The 24,397-nt window shown below is 37.7% G+C and overlaps 1 protein-coding gene across 3 annotated transcripts in view; it reads right to left on the reverse strand.

The window, feature by feature from the left end:
• The window catches only part of LOC117234671, a 349,263-nt gene that overhangs the window by 183,534 nt on the left and 141,332 nt on the right, over window positions 1-24,397 (reverse strand). For all 3 annotated transcript variants that reach the window (XM_033496110.1, XM_033496109.1, XM_033496111.1), the window contains exon 4: window positions 21,515-21,652. In XM_033496110.1, the coding sequence (XP_033352001.1) occupies window positions 21,515-21,652 (138 nt within the window). The remainder of the gene's footprint in view (window positions 1-21,514; window positions 21,653-24,397) is intronic.

Consider the following 24,397-nt stretch of genomic DNA (forward strand, 5'->3'; position numbering starts at 1 on the left):
AGTTGAAAGAAAATGACTGAATCGAAACGTATGCTCATTGTTATAAAGTCTCGTATTTTTGTTTCAACGGTTACTCCGCGTGTTTCTGATTTTTGAAATGTTCGAAATATGAAAGAAGTATCATGCGAGGAATTTCTTTGAAATTCAATGCCTAGGAAAAGTGCATTTTACAGTAACCTACGAAAGAAACTCAATTTAACGCGTTCGTCGGTCAAATTGACACAGCTCTTTTTAATAAAACGTCGCAACGAATTCAACATAATATTACGAGAATCTCAAGAATACCATAATGAGAGAATGGTACTTCATAAGGGAAAGAATTTAATGTAGCTCCGGTAGCTACGTACGCGTAATATGAATCTAAAACGCGAAATATATGTGTATAACTTGTGCGACAACTGGAACGTATTTTATGTGATTTAATTTCCTTTCTCTGGTTTCTTCAACCGTGTGCAGGATTCGCGTTCTTTCGAGTTCCAAACGTTGACGGTGAGCTAACGCGAGATATTTATGTTATCCAAATGCAACAATTACGGTGCTAAGCTAATTATACACGAAGCATGCGAGGATATTCCAATTTTACGTGAAACGAAGGAAATATTCGACAAAGTCGTTTAATAAATAGAAAATAAATAATTAAAGAAGCAAAATATCCAACAACACGAGTAAGGTAGAATAAAATAAATTTACTATAATATCATTTATTATAAAATCGACAAATTAGAAGTTTTAATTCTTACTGTAAAAGTAATCCGATTTCTTTGGATTTACGCGAAATTCCACAATTTATAAATCATTACCACCCTAAATTTGTTGCTAGAAATATAAATACAGCGACTATTGTAGCTTGTAAAAGACACACGTTAAATTGCACTGAAATACTTCGGAATAATTGCTTCACGCATATCAGATAATTACGCCACTCGAGTCTATGACCTTATTAATGTCATTCGCGAATATTCAGGGACTATTCCTGAATCGATATCGAGAACGATTTCGAGGACAATTCGCGAGATTCTATGCACTTCTCCGTAAAGTGCATTTCAAACGATATTACCACCAATTCACTGTCATCATTTGCCAAATTAATACTTCATTAGTAGTTTCACAGTCATTCCGAACTTTCTCTTCAATTAAGAAACGTACTGATATTGGTTTGCCCTGCTTAATACTATTTTCAATTTAAAGTCTTTTTAATTTAAATAATATCTTCTTTCATTCTTAAGTTCCCTTTTTGAGCTGATATAAAAAACTTAATGTTCTCATTCAAATGCTTCAGCAATTTTATTATCCCTTCTTTAATCTGGATAATGATTATTCTCTTTATTCATTAGTGAAGATTTTTAAATTTAAGTAATACCTCCTTTTATTCTTAAATTCACCTTTTAAACTCTCAAGGATACTGGTGATTAATTTAAGTACCATTCCGAAGAATAAAGAAATATAACGAGTGTACATAACCACGTATAGTGCATATAGTTCTTTTCATTAGTTTCGTTTTAAATGCTACAAGAATTTTATTATTCGAAAATATCTAACCTAAATACCATTACGTAGAAATATTTATGTAGAAACAATATTAGGAAAAAATGCAAAATTAGAATATGTAAAATATTATATAGAAAATAATAGAATCATTATATTGAAATATCGCAGTATTTCTAGCGATGTTATCTACAAACATTTAGGTATCGCTGATGGACATTATTTGCAATGTAATGTTCCAAAGATGTACAGTTTTGTACTGCGTAAAGCATTTTCTTGAGAATGATTATAACCACAGCTCAATATGTTCTTCTTTGACTAAGGTGTTTGTAACGATATCTCCTTTCTCAAGGAGAAAGGAGATATTGCACGAGGTGGTTTCGTGGAAGCAAATTGCAGTTTCCTATCGCACTGGAACAGCAACGCGAGAAGACACGTAATGCTTTCCATCGTTTCTTTTCTATTCCTGTGCTTTGTTCGGGCGCGCGTCGTTGAGATCGTCGAAAAGGAAGTGTGGAAATATTGAAGCCATTCGTGAATGCATTTGCCGCGTTAGATAAGCGTCGTACGAACACGAAATGTCTCTTCGTGTCTTTCGTCTAAATCGAAAACTAGAGTATCTAACATAAATCGTCGTAAAAAGCTAACTATAAAACTTGACAAATTTGTTTTAATCAAAAAATTTCAGAAATAATATTTTACGTACACGTTCGACATCTTAACTACGTTATATGTCACTTACAAATAGACAAGACTGCGAATATTATTAGCATTTCAAACATATCAAACAAGAAAACAAAATCGTAATACAAATATAAACTTCTATTTCAATCATCTGTACAAACTACGTTCACTCTGTATTAAAAATTTCTTTTTATGGTTTTGGTTGTGGTATTGAGTCATGATAATTTCATAGAATACTTCATCGCAAATTGCACCACTGTTAACACATATATGTATATACCTACACTAATACATTATATACCACAGAGAAAGCAGCAAAATCAAGCACTAAATTTGTTCTTGCACGAAACAAATATTTCTGCGCTCTACAATCCTCCGTATCAATCATTCGCAACAAAAACGAGTAGAAATCCCAGCTTTGCTCACGAAACTCACACGACACGTATCTGTGTTTCATTAAGCACGCGCACGCCACTTCGCCGCGCATATTATATTTCCGCTCGTTTAACGTCCGCGTACGTCTAATTGGAAAAAATTATTCCATTTAGCCGGCTCGTTCGATACGGACGGGACTAATAAAAATTCATCGTCGCGTACGCGCACTTTGCTAAATTGCCGCCTCTCTCACCCTTCCCTCACCCGACTCTCTCTGTTTCACCCCCTGGCGTGTGCAGGCGCGCGTGTACGCGTTCCGCGTGGCGAATGCGACGCGTCGCAACGCATAATAGAAACCATGGATGTCATAGAGAAAGCTGAAACATGGAGATAGAGGAAAAGAGAGAGAGAGAGAGAGAGGGAGAGAGATTCGTGGTCGAATTTCAGCCGTCTCGATCAATTTACTTCTCGCTCGCGGCTGCATATCAATGCAGCACGGCATCGTGCACCCGTCACAGGCGAAATCGTCCGACGAAACGCTCGTGTAATTAGGTATTCCTGCCGATGTACGTCTCGCGGGAACGTTTATGATTTAAATTCTATTAATGCGTTCACCCAGGCGGATGAAAGGAACGCTGTTCTCTTCTGCAGATTTATGGATTTTTATGTTTTTCAGAGAATTCTCGTGTTGGAACGATTGGAACGCGAACCTGAAGATTCTTAAGGGTATCCTGGTGGTTCTGATTTTGATAGTTTGCTATCAAGTTTGGTATTTCAAATACGTTTGGTAATATGTAACTCTTTTTGAGAAAAAATATATTTATATATTCGTAATTATGAAAAATACATTCATCAAACATATTCTATGTACATTTCAATCTGAAGAATCCAAAGCTGTTCATGTTTGTAAAACACAATAATATTCCTATAAATATCTACTCATTTACTCGGTCAAACTACTCGAAATTGCAATATCCTTGGTTGTTGGGAAACATATATTCGTATATTCGTAACGACATAATTATCAAAGGTACATTCATCAAACGTATTCTAAATCGATCTAAAGCATTCAAAGTTTGGCGATGTCACGACGAGGATTCAACGAATATGATGGATCACCCAAGTTCTCCGGATGCTCCATTAATCCACAGTGAGAAGATACGGCTTAAAACTCGCCGCAATATTTTTCCGTGGATGTGCTGCGGGCACTGGGAAAAATCGCTCTCGTCCGGCGTAGAAAAATTAACGCCACGTTGTAACTCTCGCGATTTGTCTCGCGCGGACGTTCCAAGCGATTGTTCCGTGCCGGTTGCGATGGAACGAGCGTCGTTACCGTATCGTTTCTCGTACGGCGACGATCCAGCCGTCCGTGGAAACGCTCGTTTTCCAGAAACTTTATCGCGGACGTCCGCCGCCGGAAGAACGGCCCCCGTTGCGCTTGAAAGAGGAACGATGCTCGCAATTGCAACACCGTTTTTGAATGAATGGATCTTGCTCGCCAAATAGCATCAATGGTAAGAGGCTGGAAAAACTGTTACTTCTAGCATCCATGTAATTTCGTGAAATTCATTCTAAAAGTTTTGAGATTGCAAGAAATTGTTTCGTCGGTTTGTGACAAGTGTTTGATTCACTGACAACCAGACTTGAAACTTTTGACAGTGAAGGTTTTAAATATGTATCAGTGTACTTTGAAATTGTTATTCAGATATTATGTTATTCGATGTAGTTAATTTTATATTATTTCAAGTTTCATTTATTAAAAGATCGATCTGCAATCCAACATTTCTACGGTAGGTGTGTGACTGAATGAGGTAGAACAGTATATGTGGCTTCAAGTTAATGTTTATACTTCTTAATGGAAAAAACTATGTAAGTACTAGGTGCTAGTTCGTTAGTCAAGTTTAGTTTTAACGAAGCAAAGAGGCAACGGGTGATCAGAAGCCAATGGAACAAATTTTGAAAAATTATACTCGAAATACACTTGGTTTGAAACGAATAATCTAAAATTAGAAGGAACGCGAATCACCTTCCAACTTTGCAATATTTCAAACGTTGTTTATTTAATCAGTTTTCTCTTTCGATAAAATCATATTCGCTTGCACATTAAAAATATCCAATTATTTCCAATATTGAACTTTCCAAGAATTATTTACATATATGATACAGCATGTAATAATACGAAATCAAAACTTTCCCAATTATCATCCCAATTCTATAAATTTTCGCGATACCTGTTTCTGCTTATTTTACCTCTCGTCAATTGAGAATGACGAAATGATAAATTGGATCATTCAACTCCAAAACAAAATAACTTCACGATAAATCATCTATTCCCGTATAATACACACTCCCAAAAATTATTCGCAAATCACGAGGACATGTGGTAATTATTCGAAATTTCGAAATTACTACTTTCGTTCCTCCCGTCTTTCTTCTTTCTTTTTTTTGCTCGAATGTGCGGAATTACAATTTCCCTTCATTCAGTTTTATAAATCTTCATTTTAATTATAAGTCAACATATCCATACCAGCACGAAGAAAATTATCAATATACTTGATGAAAAATTTTTGCAAGATTACTACACCCTTTTTTAACATTATAACATAGCATGAAATTGCTGTAAAATTACATTGTTCTATATGTTACGATAAAATTACCATTAGAAGATTAGCAAATTTTTTTATATATATTAGAATATAGTTCAACAAAACAGAATACTCAGTGTACACGAACATTTGAAAAGTAAGCTTAACTAATGTCGTTCTTCGCCACCATGTAGCACTCCCTTCGTACACGCTAACCAGCGACCTTACTATTGCAAATTGCCATCCGGACGTTTTTATTTGGCCATTCTCTCCCCGTGTAGAGCTCGTCCTTCCCATTCTCTCGCAACCTAATCGGCGAGAGCCGTTCCGGGCTAACGTTACGTTCCCGGATTAAATTTCTACGGGGTGCTTTTCAAGCGACCAGCGTTTCTCTCGCGCTAACACTTCTCTACACGCCTTACATCGTTCTGGCGCACGCTACCGTAGTATTCTCTACTTGCTGACATTCTGAGCGTGTTTTACCCGTTCTTCTCGTCGTGGATGTTTAAATTTCTTCAGTGAAATAGCATTTTATGGGAGTAAAGTTGAAGAGGATGATTTTATGACGAATGCCATGAACGAAGATAAATATTTCGCTGATAGTTATTAATTAACTGTATCATGGAATTTGTAATCTTTTCGTACATTTCGAGGTTGAAGGGTAGGATGAATCATTTTAAATAACATTGGCGATAACGACGATGATAAATATAAAGAAAAATGACAAATTACGAAAATTACTGTGCCTAGCGAATTTTCAAGAAAGATTTGGATAGTTGATACATCAAGACCATAAAGACACGTCGTAACGTCTCTGATCTTTAGAATGTTGAATTACATCTGTAGAATGTCTTGTCCTTTGTTGTATGAAACAGCTAAGATCGTCAAACTTCCTCAGACTCTCCTTAAAAATACAAAATACGTTCTACCTTCTAAAAATATTCTCTAAAAAAGAAAATTTTCATCGACGAAAGTGATGTTATTTCATTTCAAAGAATTTCAAGAAACTGAAAGTCTTCCAGACACGAGTTCCATTCGACTATAACACGTCAAATCATGCTCCTTTTTAAAAAGGGAATCTACGGAATGTCCGTTCACGGATCCACGCGTACAGCGAGTAAGAAGAACCGAGAGAGAAAGGAAGTCAGCTAGGCGCCACTTATTTCAATACTCCGCCACTTTTAGCCCGGAAGCGATGTAGTAGTGACAATTCGCGTGGCTTTGAGGGCGCTGTCGGATACCTGCCACTCGCTTTTGCCACGATTATTAAAATGCACTTCATCCAACCTCCGTCTCTTATCTCGGTCCTTTTCTTATATTCAGCAGACTGGTTTTGCTCTTCCTTTGCACGTCCCCTTTACCCTTTCTCCTGCCGCTGTTCCTTCTCCTTGCCGCGGAGTCGGCAGTTCTTTCAGCTATTTACTCGTTACACCAGGACCACGGGAAAAAAGGTAGAATCCCTTGGCGAAAGCATGTGACGCGGCTACGAGGATAGACGGTAGGAAAGAGAGGAGAAAACTACTACAGGCTGCACTTTCCGTGAGCTTGCTCTTCTTTCTCCCATTCCACCGCCACGTTTCGTCGTACATTGTAAAGGACACTTTCAATTTAAGTTCGTCTTTCGCGAGCTTTTCGCCAGACTTGTCCCGGAACGATCAAAGAAAGCCCTTTTCTGTATTGATTAACTCTATGGTCTTACAAGGATGAACCACTGTGGGATTCTCCGCGCTCTACGTCGTTGAATCTCGAAGCCGGAAAATTGATACGGTATCCGCGTTGCAATCAGCACAGGCTAACGTGATACGGGGCTAATTGTTTCGGGGATGAATTATTTGAACAGTAAGAGAAATATAGAGAACAGTGTTGTTCGAAGTAAATTGTGGATAGGTAGACAGCTAAAGGATAGGAAAAAAGGGCCTGTTAAGAATTCTACCCAGGAATATTGTATACAGAAAATAAAAATTTTGGTTTATTTCAAGGAAAAGAAATATCGTAACTCTTGACTGAATTTAACTTTCAATAAACAATATCGATCGGTCGATGGTGCGTTAAGTATTACTAGCAAACTGTGGAAAATTCTTACTCTGAAATAAATTTCATAAAAAAATCCTGTATTTCTATACGAAATTCTGTATTTTATAAATTTTTTTAATAAACGAAATTTATATAGTCTTCGAGAAACCTATGCGATTGACGCATGGTCGGCATTTCCGCCTATAAAACGAAATAATTCCAACGGCCCATTTGCTCCATCCTTGGTGGAATTATTAATTTCATTCTCACACCAAAGGGAACAATATATTACGAGTTGCATATATTATTTCGTTGCCAGTGCATTTCATAATATTTATCGTCACGAAGAATAGTACGTGTTTTCAGCAGGCTATTTTTTATTTCTTCCTCACTTTCTCGACCGTGGAAAAATAACGATCCGAGTGTGCGTAATGCGATCGCAAGTATGGCGATGATGTACGGGCGCACGTCTATAAATTCCAGCCCCGTCGAAAAATATTTTATATATTAACAGACGACGAACTGCAGCATCAAAGCTGAAAAACAAGCGCGCTCAGTTATTTTTATCAATCATATGCGACTTTCCATATGACACGTGATTTTTTATGCCGAGCCCCTTTTTCTCTTTAAACAACCAAAATTACAAGTTTCATGTGTCAACGACATCGAAGTCTGGCCCTAAAACAGGTTCCAGTGTATAGCGTAAACATCGACGAGCATATTTTTTCGTAACCTTTTATACAGCCAGGACATTTGCAAGGTTTCATTTGATAAAATATCGAGCGTTTGACATAATCGACAAATTTACGTTGCTTCGACATAAAATTAAAACATTGACAGGGGCGAGCGAACTATCGCAACAAATTTAAACAATCGACGCAATCGTAGCCGGGCTCGAGGGCGAAGGCGTTTTCCACGTTGAAAAAAAAAACGGCGATAAAAGTTAATAAATGTCACGTGATCGACGGGAAACCAATACGTAAAGCAGACTCGCGAACGGTGCCCGGAAATACGACTATACGTCTACCTCTCTCTGTATTGGTATATAGATATTATGTACACGTATATACGCGTACTCCAAAGTATTCGATATCCAATAACTCGCTTCATAATTACAAATCGATACTTCGAAGCTCGCTCTCTGGAATAAAGTCTCCGCATCAACCCCTTCTCCACCCCCGATTTCCTTTATTACAAATTTACTCGTTCCAGGGTAATTCCGCTGGAAGAAACTTAACTGACCGAGCCATTGTGACACACGGCCGTTTCCACCGTTGTAATTCGACCAAATATTCCAACGGGCGTAGGCAAATTTTATATCGTAACGTGTGCTGGTAATAACGATACGTTCGTGAGAAATGAATGCCTATATTGGAAGAAAAAAGAGGTCTCGCAGAATGGTTAATCGATAGCCGACGTGAAAGCAAGTTTCCAGAAGCGATTATAGAAAACGTGATTCTTTCGAATTTTTTTTTTTTTTTGTATAAGAGAAAAATTTGAGTTATAATAAGAATTATAGAAAAACATATACAGAATAGTTTCCAGATGAAAAAGGATTTTCTTCTAAAGATTCGACTATAATAACTTTTGAAATAATCCTTTTTATTTTAATATCCCCTAACAAACTCTAAATATTTACTAGAATTATTTATTAACAACTGTCAATCAATTCTTATACCAATCGTCGATTTTATTTCACCCGCCGCTGTTCTATCAATCGATTCTCAATTTCCGATTTTCCATAATGCCATTCTTTTATTAAATCTTTCTTTCCACGTTTAAAATCCTTTCTGCGAGCTAGTCTACACTTTCCACCGACGAACAAATGAAAACAGAGCCCCACAAAACCAGCTTACGCCTATACCATCCATTCTTTTCTCATTCCATTCTTCCCACACCAGCAAAGAACTTTCGTTTAAAAATCCGTACGATCGTATTCGAGCGTGTGTGTGTACGAGTATGCGTATGTATGTATGATGCCGCGCACACATTCACAGCTAACACCTGTGCCTGTGGACGGCTCGTTGGATGTCGGAGACGGTGAAATCGTATTACTAGTGCATTGTGGGAGCTGAATAGCCCGCATTAGAGCCAACGAGGTTGTACCATCGACCTTCCTCTCCCGTTTCCCACTCTCTCTCTGTCTCTCTCTCTCTTTCTTTCTCTGTTGATCCCACTCACACTTTCCACGATCTCTTCGTATCATTACGCCGACATCGCCTCCTTCCTCTTCAACCTTCTCCGGCGTTCCTTCCGTCCTCCCTGGAACCCCTGCATTCCGACACCCACGACTACCTTGTTCACGAACGAGCATTCTACGACGCTGTTTACGAACGAGAAGCGAGATAGGAAACGCGAGGCTAGGAGAATTCCGGAAGTTTATGGATTACGAGGCGAATTAACGCTCGGAAGATCGTGCAAGCTTCGACTCAATCGATAAAAGAAAGGACTATGTCCAAGTAGTGTTTGATTGTTGAAATTCATTAAACTGCGGATGTTTATGCTAATTCATATTTTTGAAAATATTAGTAAGAAATGATATCTACGCTTGTTTCGTCCGATAAGACTTATAACACATTCCATGCGTTTTTCATCGTTGAATTTCATATATTAGGTTGTCCGAAAAGTGTCTTTCTTTCGCAAATGTGTTTTTCGCAACAATGCACCTTCATACAAACGTGAAACCAAGTCTGTGAAATGTCACGGTGTTTATCTCAACAGAACGAAATGGATCGTACGTAATTCGACAAAATAATATAAAACAAAAAACGTTGTACGTCATAAAACGAAAGAAACTTTTCAGACAACCTAATAAATGCGTGAACATTCGCAAGTGTAGAATTAAGTGTTGGGATGATAAACGATATAAATATTAAAAATAAGTTACACTAATTCCTTTCGTCTCCTAGACAACAGTAAATGCAAACTGATGGGCAAACACAAATAAAAATTAACTAATCCAAAAGATTGTTTGCCATTAATTTCTTTTCCAACGATGATCTTAATAAAAGATATATAATCAATTTCGTCAAAAGCTTGAGTAAATTCTAGAAGAAAAACTGGTTGATTCTAGTATTAGCTACTTGATCTTCGTCAGCCAACGAAAGTTTCCCAAATTTGTAAGAGCAAATCCACAAAAATCAAAACCAAAACGTTCAACCCTATTCGATCAACCCTATTCGTCAATGATAGAAATCTCCAACGATCGTTACTTGCTCTTCTTCCCATCGAAACGCAAAAACTAAAACCCAAGGTCCCTCCATTCACCGCGGTAGAACTCGTTAAACACGTCGCTAAAACGCGAACCGCGTCGCTGAAAATTTCTATGTTCGAAAGTTGGGCCACGCAAACGCGAGACCGTGCTCTCACCCGCAACCCGTTTCGCCGCTCGTACTCGTTTACCACTCTTGTTCGAAGTTCATCTATTAGCGACGAGGCGGCATAGAGGCATAGACGCGAGAACCGAACTTTCTCCGAAATACTCGCTCCATTCGTCGTAACAATCTCGGCCGGCTCCTAGCGACGCGACAGCTGCGTCGATGGGAACGATCCCGCCTCTCATTACGCCCGAGCTTTTACGAGGTTCTCGAACAGCCGGTGAAAGACAGACAAAGACAGAGGAAACGGAGCGAGGCTCTGTGAGTGGTAGTTTCAGAGATTGGATAAGGAATCCATAAGTTCTGACGTAATCTCCACGCGTTTGAGAACAGAACTCGGTCTCGGAGGACCAGCCCCAGTGATCTCGCCGCGATGTCGTTCGACGACGTAAAAGTCGTGGACCAGAGAGAAAGAACGTTGTAACCGGGCCATTTATGTCAACCACGTACTAGAACTCTGTATATGAATTGGTGGGGGAGGACAAGTACTTTGTTGAGTTCATGCATATAGTAGGGGAGTTCATTCGTTCTTTTCATCACCTATGTTTCTTCATTTTTGTGTATACATATACAAAATAGTATTTTCACATTTTTATATTATTACATTTCGCGCGTTTATTATCCAGCATCGATTAAAATTACACAGAGTAACAGAATGTCACTTCATTCGTATGAATAACTATGTATCAAATCAATATTAGTAAAAATGGACATTATATTGCAGACGGAAATAATTTCTTACATTTCGATAAACACAATTTCAACTGCTTTCATTTCCTCTTTGTACTTCTTCTCCCAAGTTAATGGTACGAAAATGAACAGTTGTAAGGTTAACATGAAAGAGTAACGTTGTATCGTATTACGGTAAAACTCCGTTATTATAATATCACTGAGTGCTCGATAACAAACGTAAACTCCTATTACTCTTACGTATCAAAATATTTCATAGACATACATATACATAGCTATAATTAATATGGCACGATAAATGATAACTGATAATGATAGCTCGTAACTTGAGACTCGTAAAACTTTGCTAACAATATCGATTCAATTCTGTTCAAGAGAGTGCAAACGGTGAGCGCTAAATTTGAACTCTCAAAAACAGGAATCGTTTCGGACCTTGTCACAAAGGGAGCCCAACTGCAAGCTGTAACAGCCGTAAGGCGAAGGGAAAAAACGACAAACCAAGCTGGCGAAAAAACGGCCACGAGTTTTTCCAGCGACAACCACGAAGTGTGTAGTGTGCTCTATCCTTTTTTCTCATGTTCTGGGTATCTGGCTGGGTCGCGCGCGCGAAACGGCGATATCAACGAGCGGCTTGTCGCTTCTGCGTGGCAGTCGTTATTTACGGAAGCGAGCAACCAGTGCGGCTGAATTGGTCCTCAGTGTAACGAGAATATCCGGGTCAGCGTGTATGTCAGCCACGTTACGTGGAAGTAACGCTATTATTGTGCGAAAAATGATTGGAAGTTCTTCTATTTTTGTCCTTCTGTCTCTGCAAATTGAAGATCTCGCTTCACTATTCCAGAGAATGATGAATACATTTGTCGGCTGCGCGGTTTATCCTGGTAACTTTTGAGGCTAATGGTTGCATGAAACGGGGATGACAAGTATAGAAAGAAGATCAGGGGAAATAGAAATTGTGTTTACCAAAATGCAACGAACCTTTTGCATGCGAAATATACACGAGTTCGGATTTGCGATAAATGTTGGTTTTTATAAATATTGATTCGATACGAAGACTAAAAACACATAAATAATTTCCAGTTAATCTTGAATTAATACACATATGTTTCTGATATATTTGTAAATAATTGTGCTGTGAATTATAAACAAAATGTTACTTTATATAACGCGTGATCTAACTAGCGTCGATAGAGATATAAAAAATACGTTTAATAAAATATCAGATCAGAGAATCTAAATCCATAATTAAATATATAATCATCTAATTACGAAATACGGAAGGATCAGAAATTAAAGTTCTTTGTTTTGTGAAGATTTTTATTTGTGACTTGTACACAGGAAAATTAAGTTTCCCCCAGCACGGAAGAAACTATTATCGAGGGAAAATTTTCATTGGATTTCAACTTGGAATTCAGCTTTCGCGTGAAATTTTTACAAGATAATAAAGTTATATAGAGTAATTCCATGGAGAATGGCTCTTTTATTATTATTATTTTAACAATCATAGAACTCGAGAAAGTATGGTACTTTCTATTACCTTCATAACTATAAGTAAATTGTAAAATGTAAAAAGGAAATTATTCAAATAGACGAGAAGTTTCCATTCTATTTATAATAGAATGAGGAATGTTTTCAACATTTTTGCATTGTCAACTATCTTCTAATGGTAATTTTGTAATATCAAGTAACATTTATCGCACTGTTTACTAGAGAAGATACCGATACGGAAGCCATGCGTTAATAGCGAGACGACAAGCTACTATTCATAAAACGTGTGGGTGTAGTTGCTGATGTAATGCTCCGGAAGAATATCAGTGGATTTCATTGCCAAGGGAGAGTCAGAAGTCACATCGTAAAAAGTTGGCACGGGTTCATCTTGGACGGAAAAGCTAAGGAGAATCGGCAATCAGCGAAGATTTTTACGATTTCATCAAAGTGCCTTCTTTGGCACTAGATAGATACTTATGGAGATTGGATTGATTAATTTTCTGCTTGCTTAACAATTTGCACAATTACTACTTGTGATTCTCATGCCAAATTCCCGACTATATTTTTGGCTTTTCCCGATATTTAAAAATATTACAGTTCATTCCAAACCTTCAACCTTGAACTTTAATGAAATCACTTTCGTTCTAATTCTTGATAGTCCGTCTTCAAAATATGTTATTGAAACGTTTCGATAAGAACATGGAAAAGTAAGATTTATGTGCAGGCTGATACGAATAATATGCGAATAAGAACAAAAATAGAAGCAAAGAACGATCTTTCAAAATCAATCACATTCAGAACTAAGAATTTGTCTTGATCTGAAGGATTTTTCCCCAAACGTATACGTTTCACGCTCATAAGTGTCGCGCACAAAATTTCATGTTTTATATACGGAATTGTAGATCTCATCTTGAAAAATGTCATATACGAAACAAAGTGTCAAATATATAACATCCATCGGGCCGAAAAATTTCATTCCCCTAAAAAGGAGCTTCCGACACGTTTCCTATTTCGCTGTTGTTCTCGCGAAACGTTCTCGCGAATTACTCAACTCGGCGAGCAAAACAACAGAAACCTCGGCCCGATTTATTTTAGCGATCAGAACAAACGTCCAAATCCCCGAACCACTTTATCCGACCGTTCTTAACAATTTTTATACACACTCTCTCTCGCATCGAATTCCAGCTCGCCCTTCTAAATGAATAGGGCCAACATCCACGACGGGCAAGAGGGTAGGGTAGAGGGTAGAGCAAGCTCCCACGCGAATTGCGGGAACAGCACACGCGAATACCCGCCACAAGATCAATCATATCGAGCAATAAACCGACGGGTTGAAACGATCGCGTGCCTGCCCGCGTACAACCCCGACCATGCAACACGCGTTCGTGATTGGGTTACGTGCGATGTTTACGGCTTCCCGTAATTGATCCTCCGGCCATCGTCTAAAATCGACTCGGTCTTCTCGAAAGAGGCAGAAATACGGTGCACACGGTGGACAACTTGCGAAATGGTTGCGTACGCTAACATTTACCACCCCCTTCATACGCGTTCGTAATTATTGACCCGGTAGTTTGCTTGTAATTCGACTAGTTTCATTTCGAGCTGCAACTTTTCTCACTGTATATTAGTCGAGGGTATTAGGTGCAGGTAAATGGCTGGCTGAGAAATTGGAAATGATGCAATTTTTGGCTTACCGTTGAGTTGTGAAGGAAAGTTAGTATATTTGAAACCGCGTTCCCTCTTATTAGAGTAATTGATTATTTGACAATGTCTTGAACAGGAAAAACTATAATAATCCGTTAGCGGCTGTTAATACACGTGTATATCGATATAGCACGGCGCAAATGTGCTATAAATAGAAAGGAAAGTTGATATCATAAAATTTAATCGATCATCGAAATTTTTTTTTTTTTTTTTTTACACGATGACCAGGAATAACAGATATCTCTGTCAAATTTTGTATCGGACAGTAGCTCCACGTGAGTAAACGCGTTTTAATATCGTATATATAGCTCAGAAATTTTTCCAATAGTTTTTTCTCAAAATAATACACGATCTTTAAAACCAAAGACTGAGACGAATGAATAATAAGCAAAATTACAGAGAATCAATACATGTTTCATGAGAAACAACTTTCAGGCGAATTTCTAAACTCGATCTACTGTTATTGGATAATAAGCTGCGATATCTCGCTGAATTTTATTTCCAAAGTATTTAGAGAACTATATCTTGTACAATTAATTTTATCGATAATTTCCATCACATCGATGTTTAAACAATATACTATGCTATTTATAGCGTTTTTCAAGCAGAATCAAGCCGATAACGTCGAACAATTTCACAATTCGGACAAAAGTCGTAGGAATCGTATTTTAATAATCAAGTAAAGCAATGGATCGAGCTTTACAAGCCGCAAGACGGCGAAAAGCCGAGGAACGCCGCGGCTAGAAAGATGAACAAAAGAAAAATCGATCGTCCATGAGGAGATATCGAGACGCGTCCTGCTCAGAGTTCCATTAAAACCGCCGTTCTACGCTTCTGAAACTGACACCTCCTGAAACGAGATCGCCGTTGCAGTTTCGAGCATGGCGAAAACAACGAAACGGGGCGCGAAAGCTGAATCACGTTCCGTTCAGTGTGAGAGAAAAGGATAGATAGCGCTCTGGACCGAGCCGGAGAAAAACAAGCGTGAAAAAGTTGGTCAACGAAAAAAGAACTCGGTTTCGCGATACACCATCAGGTTCACGTTGAAAAAAGGAAAAAAAAACGGCAAATAGACAGCTAGAGTGCACGAGGCTGCGCTTACACGGAGGTGATCGTCGAGGTTTGATAGTGTGAAAGTTGTTAAAACCTAGCTTTTTATTGTTACAACCGTGGTCGTGATAGTTTGCAGTAGGCAAAATTTAAAACAGTTGAATTTCGTGGGTTTTTGGAAAAGCTCGTCCGAAAGTAACGAAATTTAGGTGCTGAAAAGAAATGTGAGACTAATTCTCAACAATCAAATGTTTAACACGCAATGTACTATTTAATGAAAATCCCGCAACTCTGAGCAATTAAGGAAACCTAATGGCGTTTTCCTTTGCTTTGAATCTCTTACGAGTATCTCAGAAGATTCGAAGAAACTTTGTACTCTATCACGCACGCTATCTATAGAAAATAAAAAATCCAATCACCTGTACTATAAGCATTTGTCAAGTTTTTGGCCAAATAATTGAACGCCATCATCCGTGGCGGAGAATTCGCGTGAAATAAAAAACTTCCACCGAGAGAGACTAATGTCATGATTCCAAATAGAGACACGAAAAGACACAAATTGCGGAGTCTTGAAGTCAGAAATGAAGTTCTTTCAAGAAGAAGCGCAGTTGTGTGCGAAGGATAGAGAGAAACGGTAGGAAAGGCAGCGAAGAGGAAAGGGAAAAAGTAAACGAGGAGTCCTAGATACGATCCTTTGCCTGGTATTTTCTATGGTGGTAGAAAAGTGATCCTTCTTTTTTCTTCTCTTCCCTTCGTTTCTTCTTCCTCTGTTCGTTCTCAAGCATTTTTCCTTAGTAGAAAGTTTCCGACGTGTAAAGGCGACAGAAGAACGATACCTCGGCGCGCGAGTAATTGCTTCAACGTAAGAATGCAATATTCTTCTGTCTACAACGATTCCGGCGTATTTTTCCCCCCCAGGCTGAGGTTCATCCCCTGGTGACGTCCGCGTGCCAGTCTGATGTCTTATTACGAGAGCTCGCGTCTCTCGCTGAATTTAATACGAACACCATGGCATACCGGCGCTGCCTTTCTATTTCATCAAAGCTTATTTCGCGGGATCGTTTAATTAATTGTCTGGAACGAACTCTGCAACTTATCTTAAGTAGAGGATTTCACTTGCTTGCGAGGAACAGGAATACGACTCGTTGGTAATACAATGTGACGATTCTCTAGGAACAAGTAAATAATGTAAAATTGAAAATAATATGCCTTCGAGTCTTGTTTTCAAATATTTATTTATAAATACGATATTTAAAAAGTTATTGCGATTAAACGCTGAGATAGTAAACTAGGAAATGCAACTTTGTTACATTTTTTCGTATTTTTGTTCGACCAGGTTGAATATTGAACTCTAATAAGTGTTCTTAATTTCGACTAATCCATTGTTCGAATGAAAATAAGAAGCAGAAAAAGTCAGAAGAAACTTCTATCTCTGTTTTTAAAAAATCAATGTTTAAATTCTATCAATATTTTCATAAATATAGCCATTCTTTAAAATATATTATTTAAAAATATTCTTTCGGGAAAGGATCTTAATTTTAAGTCAATGTATCTAATTAAAATTCGGCATCAAATGTAAATGTAAAATGAGCTTACAATTAGATAACGATATCTATTCGATATAGACTACGTACTCACACACTACTACCATTAGTGACTTTTTATTGGAGGAATTGAAGTCTCCACGATGAAATTACTTTACAGCATACAATTACACGTTATTGAAGGAATTATAATTACAATTCTCGGTTTCGACGTTAGTATACAAATCCGTAAGAATAAAATGGCGAGGATCAATAACATGTCATTTGCATACGTCACTGCGAAAGAAATGTCCATTCTTTCATATTTGAAAGGGTATCAAAAATCGATTCGTAATGAAATAATGCTTTGTCGGAGTTCGTAGTGCGTAACGTTGAAAATCGAAAAATATATGTATGTCCCTTTACAACAGGAAAATACGCCGGCATTTGCATGTTTCGCGATTTCCATGTAGCTCGTTTGAATTGCAAGTCGAATAAAAATCAGTCCGTCCGTGGATTAGCATAACAACGTTTTTATTTTCCTCGTCGTTGTAATTCGGGGAATTAATATTCCCCGAACGGCAGAAGGTAGTATAAAAAGGCCAAAGAATAAGGCGAAAGACGCTCTTGACGACATTTCTCGGCACAATGTCGTCGGGATAACCTCTTTAGGAGCGGCGTTTATCGTCGAGCAACGCGTCGTCTTTCATATGTAGATCGTCTTGGTCGACGTTCGTCTTTAACCTCGTCGGACGAATAATATTCTTATCGGTGGCACTTCCTTAACTTGGAACGTCGAAAATTCGAATGAAAGGCAAGACTTTGGAGATGATTCCAAGTTTCCGTCAACAATGAAGATTTTACTTCGGATCGTTGACATAAAAATCGTTTATTAGTTACTTTATTATTATTTCTTTCAAAGGAGTAAAACGAAGCTTGTATGTAGGAACTTGCCAAGGTTTCATGAAATTTGGCAAAATTTCTCAGATAGTCGATGGAACAGTTTTTTGAATTTCAGAAAATATTGAATATTTGTGACGATATAAGAAAATGGGATAATTTGTATTTTTAATTTATTGCGAAATAAGATTATACGATCTTTCAGGTGTATCGAAGCAAGCATAATTACCGTTATTAAAGCAACGAATGTTTAATTTCTGTACTATTCTCAGCTAGACGTGTACATAATTTCTTATTCCTCTTATAAACAGCTGCTTAATTTCAACGAAGTTCCCCTAATCATTAAACATATATTACATCTACGAAATATTTCACATTCATAATATTTTATTTCTTCTCAATTTTACGTATTAATTGCCTAGTTAAACAATTTGAACGAGGTTTAAAGTTAAAGTTCCAACTTTCAAGTAACAATCGTAGATATGTTTCATTGTGTTCTACGTGTTTCGTTGAAGCCACCCGTAGAAAGTCTACCAATATGAGCGAGCGTAGATCGATAGCAGCATACAGGAACTCTGTTCGTATCGCACAGTTCCTCGTAATACGGGAGAGTCGAGCGTTTCGATCTGGCTTACCCTAACGCGACATTCGACGCGACCAAGGTTCGGCCGTCACGTAGCAGGTAATATGCAAATGACATATCGTCACGGTGAAATTTATTCATGGACGCGACTGCCCGCAGCTGCGGCTTCGAAGTTCTCCCGACCACCCTCTGTGTCCCTCAAAATTGTCGTAACGAACTTACTCGCTCGTGCAAAACACCTTATTCCCCGTGATCGCGGTCTACATTTTACAAATGAAATAAATCCGTAGTTCTCGGAACTACCGTTTTAGACGTGGTTAAACCAAGTAAAATATAGTTTATCGATGATTTTGAATGTTTGCAGCTTTCGAAAAGGGTTATTGGAATTCGAGCAATTTTCAGTGAATCGAGAATAAAGATTGCGTGAATTTTGATCGATCGGTGCTATTGGAACAAATTTTATGGATTTCAGTAAACTTTAGTTGGGAAAAGAGAAAAATTTGGAGAATTTAAGAATGCGATTTATTTAGATTTTACCTCGATAAGTAAACATTTGGTAAACTTAAATATATCATAATATTACATTGGTATCTTTGGAAATGCGAATATTGAAAATAGTAGTAATACATAGTGACAGAATAAGCGTTATATAAAACACGTTCTCATTTGCAAGTTCTCAATCTGTCAGACATAGACAGGGTTCAAGAGTATCGTATACCAAAGACCATACGACTGAGATCCGTCAAAAGCGCTGGGAAAATATAGCACTACATAAAATCCAATTACAATGTTATTCAGCAACAGCTCATAAATCATTATCCTCAAAAATGATAAATCTTTACTCTGTATTAATTAGAATCTGGTTACTGTCCAACTTCACGGTACACGTACGAAGCGAAATACCTACTAGAATTCACATACGTATCTCAGGTACAATTCCCAATTCCATAAATTATTTCTCACATTTTGACTAAAACGAAACTATAATGTCTATACGAATTTTATCGATGTGGGAAATTTATGAATTACCACGAAATAAATTCATGAAACTTTGAATATATTGATGATGAATCTTGATGGGATTTATGAAATCTAATTGCATAAATTACTTGTGACATTGTAAAATAAAAATACAAAGTCAGATTTTTCACGTATTTTTCCATAACAGGTTATCGTTCGTGAAATCTATCAACAATCATTGATGGGTATCCCGATGATGAATCCTGACATACTTTCCCCCGGTGAAAGCAACCCTGAAGACACGCGACGGCAATTAGAATGCGTCCATGTGACGAGAAAAAACAAATCGAATCGCGGTTTGACACAGCGAACGCAAACAACGCGCTTTTGGCATCGGGCATGACACGCTCGGTTGTTGGCTCGCCGCTTGAAATCCGATAGTTTTTGGCCAGGCGGCTCGTTTGTTTTATCCCGCGCGTGAATCGCGCGTCAAAGGATGAGAGATTGCGTCATGTTACTACATTCTATCGCAATTACGAGAAGGACTGGATACTATGTATTTTTGTTTCTTGTAAACACGTCTTCTTTCGATGATTTACGCGTCTGAAGTTGCGAGTATTTATCGAAAAACAGGCTTGTCACACTCGAATGCAAATTATTTCTTATAACGTTTCGATACACAAGCGCCTTCATTAAAATAAATATGATAATACAAATGGCTCGTGTATTAAAAATGGCCACAAACAAACTTCAAAAGTAAATCTTCCTGTTCTTCCATTTTCTCCATCGTTCAATTTGTATTCTTTCCAGCAACTGGACAATTTTTTTTTTTTAATTGTAAAACCGATAATTTTTACAAATATTTTTATAAGTACGATATACGAAACTAATTGATCGTTAAGTGGAACGTTATTTCATTTAAGTGAATGACGTTTTAACGAAACAACGTGTACGTCCGTACAAAATACAAACGAGCTAAGGTTTCAATCAGAACATTAAGGTGTAGCTTCCACTTCTGGAAAGGCGTGTTGATTACCGTGCACCGTGTCCCCAGGAAACAATGCGGACATTTTATAGCCGGTGTACAACTAGTACAGACCCCTTATACTTGTCGGGAACAATGGGTATTATGTAGCGTGGCGCACGCACGGAAATAGCTTCCCCCGGACTTGTTCGAACTAGTTGTAACTCACTGTTCAACTGTACCCGTTGACGAGCAGCGCAACAATTACGCTAATGCATTGTCCTCGGTTCCTTCGCCTAACGACTCTAAACGATCGACGGCCCACGCCCTTTAGACCGTTTCAATTAAAGGAAACACGGGCTTCCACTAAAACGCCGCGACGATTTCGAATCTTGATTTATTCGTCCTTATCACCAATTTCATTTGTCGAAGGTTAATCGGTTGAGCGGATGTCTAAATAGGTCTTAATGTTGTCTGACGAATAGCGCTGCGTCTTTGAAATTTTAACAATGGGATAAAATGGATGAGATGAATTCCAACGAGATAAATTCGGGAGAATAGGATTACTGTTAAGATATAAAGCTTGCTTAAAGAAGCAGAAAATTTGGGAAAATTTAGTTGGTCAAGATTTTAGTATTAATATTCTACCAAATCATAAATAATCGGAATGAAAATTATTAATAATTGAATGTTTCCTCCGAGAAATAGAAAATTTGATGGAATTCAGTTAATTGAAATTTTAGAATTTTGGTTGTTTACTAATTTAGAAATAAAATATCTTTGTAAAAGTGCACTCTTCTAAAATGTTATATTTAATGACTTTAATATGACTTTAAAATGTGATATATAGAAAATACTCTTCGCTGAAATATTTGTATCGCAACGCAAGTGGATAAAACGAATGAAAAATGCTGCAGAAATTTTATTTACCAATTTGTAATTTTATGTAGTAAAAGATTTTTTATGAATTTGTATATTTTAAGAGCCCCCCCAATATCATTTCAACTTTATTATCATCATAAAAGGAAAGATTTAAGAGACGCGTTTTCGTTTATAACGTGGAGTTCAAGTAGAACAAGCACGGTAGTGGTCAGACAGCGCGCAATAAAAGTAGAATTGGAAACGACACTCACCCGTATCGTTGTCTCCTGGAACGCCAAGACTATCACTATTGTCATTGATGAAGGCCTCCGCCGTCGACGTGAAGGTCTGAGGTGATAGTGTGAGGTCCGGCCCGCTCTCACTATCGAACAATTCTAAATTCCCGTTGCCTGAAACAGGACATGTATCATACATTTTCTGGCAGTCAATATTCAATTGAATAATACGTTTAATAAATTGAAACGAAGTTTAGAAAATACACGATTAACACGACAATAAATTTTACTAGATAATTTCCTTGTATGTCAATCAGTTTCAGAATATTTTGCAGCTTTTCTTATTGTGATATCATTGCTATGAACTTGATACTTTTCATTTATTTTTCATCATATTTCCTTCGTAATTTCCACGTATTCATTATCGTTCATAATAATTAACAAAAGGTTCGAATTGTAAATTTTCTTTCGTTTTTATTGCTATGTATTACATTAAAAATAATTATCTGTTTCATAATTTATTATTTACGTTTATGTATATACATCCCCCTGCTGGTTTATAAAATTATGTAACATAATTAACGTTAATTGCATTTCCACTACTTTGCAATTATTTATCATTGTTGATTGTTTATAAATTCATCATAATAAGGAAACTATCATCAACGTTCATCTCGCCATATTTTCTTATAAGAAAATCTTTATTATTCTGTAAATGTCTCTACATACCTTTTAGTAAAAGTAGTTTCTTGTATACGTTGCTTCTTACAAAAACAATGATGAACAAAGAGAATCGCATGATGATACTAAATTTAGCAGAATTATCAAGAATAGAAGAATTCTTCGAACGAATGCTACGGGACGAAGTTAATGAATCGAGGCGAAAAATTAGCAGAAGCGTCTGCACGTGGGCGAGATGATTCTCTTGATTTCTGTGAACACGCTCGGCCCCATTCTAGTTTTTCTGACCACGCAACACGCAGAAACAAAATCTCGTTCGTTGTTGATTCTATTCGATGCCAGGTTGCTCGACCTCAAAGTTGGCGAACGGCGTCGACAGATGAACAAGATTCTTCGCGTGTTACGAAGGGCGCAACTCAAACATAATTGGCTACGTTTGTTACGATATGATCCGCGGCTAATCGCCTATACTGTCATGTTTCTCTATAGGGAAATTAATTGTTTGATCGACATAAAAACTGTTTAATTTCTCCATAGGAAATAGTTCTAATTTTTATTCAAATTTAGATATAATTTAGATTCAAAGAAATCCGATTTGTAACGAATGATTTCCTCCATACAAGTTCAATAGTTTCATGAATTATTCGGTAGTTTTTTTATCATAAATAATCGAGTGATTAATCTTTGTAATCGAAAAAAAGATTAATCCAAGAAATTAAGCAGAAATTTTCTAAAACTTCGAAGAATTTCTTAGAAGAAACTTAGAAAAAATTTTAAGCACCCCTCACGTACACTTTCATTAAGATTTTACGTGTTTAATAAATAACAAAACATTGTTTTAAGAACAATCGATCGAACTTGGCAAACTAAAAATAAAAGCTAGCAAAACTCAAAAGGAAAATATACGTAATATGGTTCAACGAGTTGATCGATCATTTTCGTTATCAGGACGATACGTAGAAGGGATGAAAGTTGGGCAACGGGGCTGGGAGGGTTAAATGAGAAGTTCTCGGGTATGAGACGAGTGTCGCTTTCGCATATTCCTCGGCGCACTGACAACAACGCTGAAGCACTCTTACGAGAACTAGCAGCCAGTCGAGGATCTCTCGAGACCTTAGGTGGCCTTCGCGATCCGAGGACAACTGCTGCCAAGTGGTAGCAAACTTTGACTGTGGATTTTAGGTTACGAAGCTCGTCGCGCTAAGCGACCTAAACTCCGTCTTCTTGCTTGTCAGACCCTCGTTACGATCGTCTCGGTTCACTCGATTATACCGCGTCGTCAACTGGGTCTCGTCAACCATAGTCGTGTTGAGGAATCGCGAGATACACCCGTGTTTTCGTTACAGTTTAACCAGAAGAATTATGAGACAATGGTTGCTATCGACGATTAACAGGTTGTAAATTCGTTTGACGATTCAGTGGCTATATTACAAGATACGAGTTTCTCGGAAACCAAACTGATCCATTCAACTTATTGCCAATTACTTAAGTTTCATTGCACAGTTACAGGATTAACGTTCAATTCCCTCCGAGTAACAAGACCAGGTCCTTCGTAAACAATAACTAAAATTCCACGTCAGAGATGCAAATGTATATGAATCGAATGCAAAGAAATTAATTAAAGCAAGTAAATTAATCAGAAATACAATTCATGTAAAAATTCTGATTTACATCGTAATAATCCAAAATCATTAAAACAAACAATGTAAAGAAGGGAAATTTTAATACGAACAGTCGCAATGGTGGCAATATCTGGAATAATTCAACGCAAAAAATATACGATATTCAGCCATTGTCACTGACACAATTATACGTTTGACGTAGGGGTACACACAAAGCATTACATGCCATATTCGTCCGCTTCGACATCGGCCGTGTACACGATTCGCGTCGTAGACGAGCGTTCGCGTTAATTCAAAGCGACGGTATGCATCTCGCGGCGGATTAACATATTCCAGATTATCCGTCCGCGTTTGCGTTAATGCTTCCGCCGTTGGGTTAGTTAAATATGTAAATATAAGCGGACCAGCCATGCTGGACGTTATCCGCGCTTACGAGAGATCGATGAATCACACGCGAACACACAGGACGCGACACAAAACGTTTGCATATAGCAAGAGATGCGCACGCGAAAGGGGGTTGAACGGGAGGCTTGAATAAAATTCTGAAAGAAACGAGAGCAGAGTTTCGACGCTGGAATAAATCATTGGAAACACGTGGTGTTTTGTATACCGCTGC

This window comes from Bombus vosnesenskii, unplaced genomic scaffold (genome assembly GCF_011952255.1).
Source record: "Bombus vosnesenskii isolate JDL3184/JDL3185 unplaced genomic scaffold, Bvos_JDL3184-5_v1.1 scf7180000013306, whole genome shotgun sequence".
Lineage (NCBI taxonomy): Eukaryota > Metazoa > Arthropoda > Insecta > Hymenoptera > Apidae > Bombus > Bombus vosnesenskii.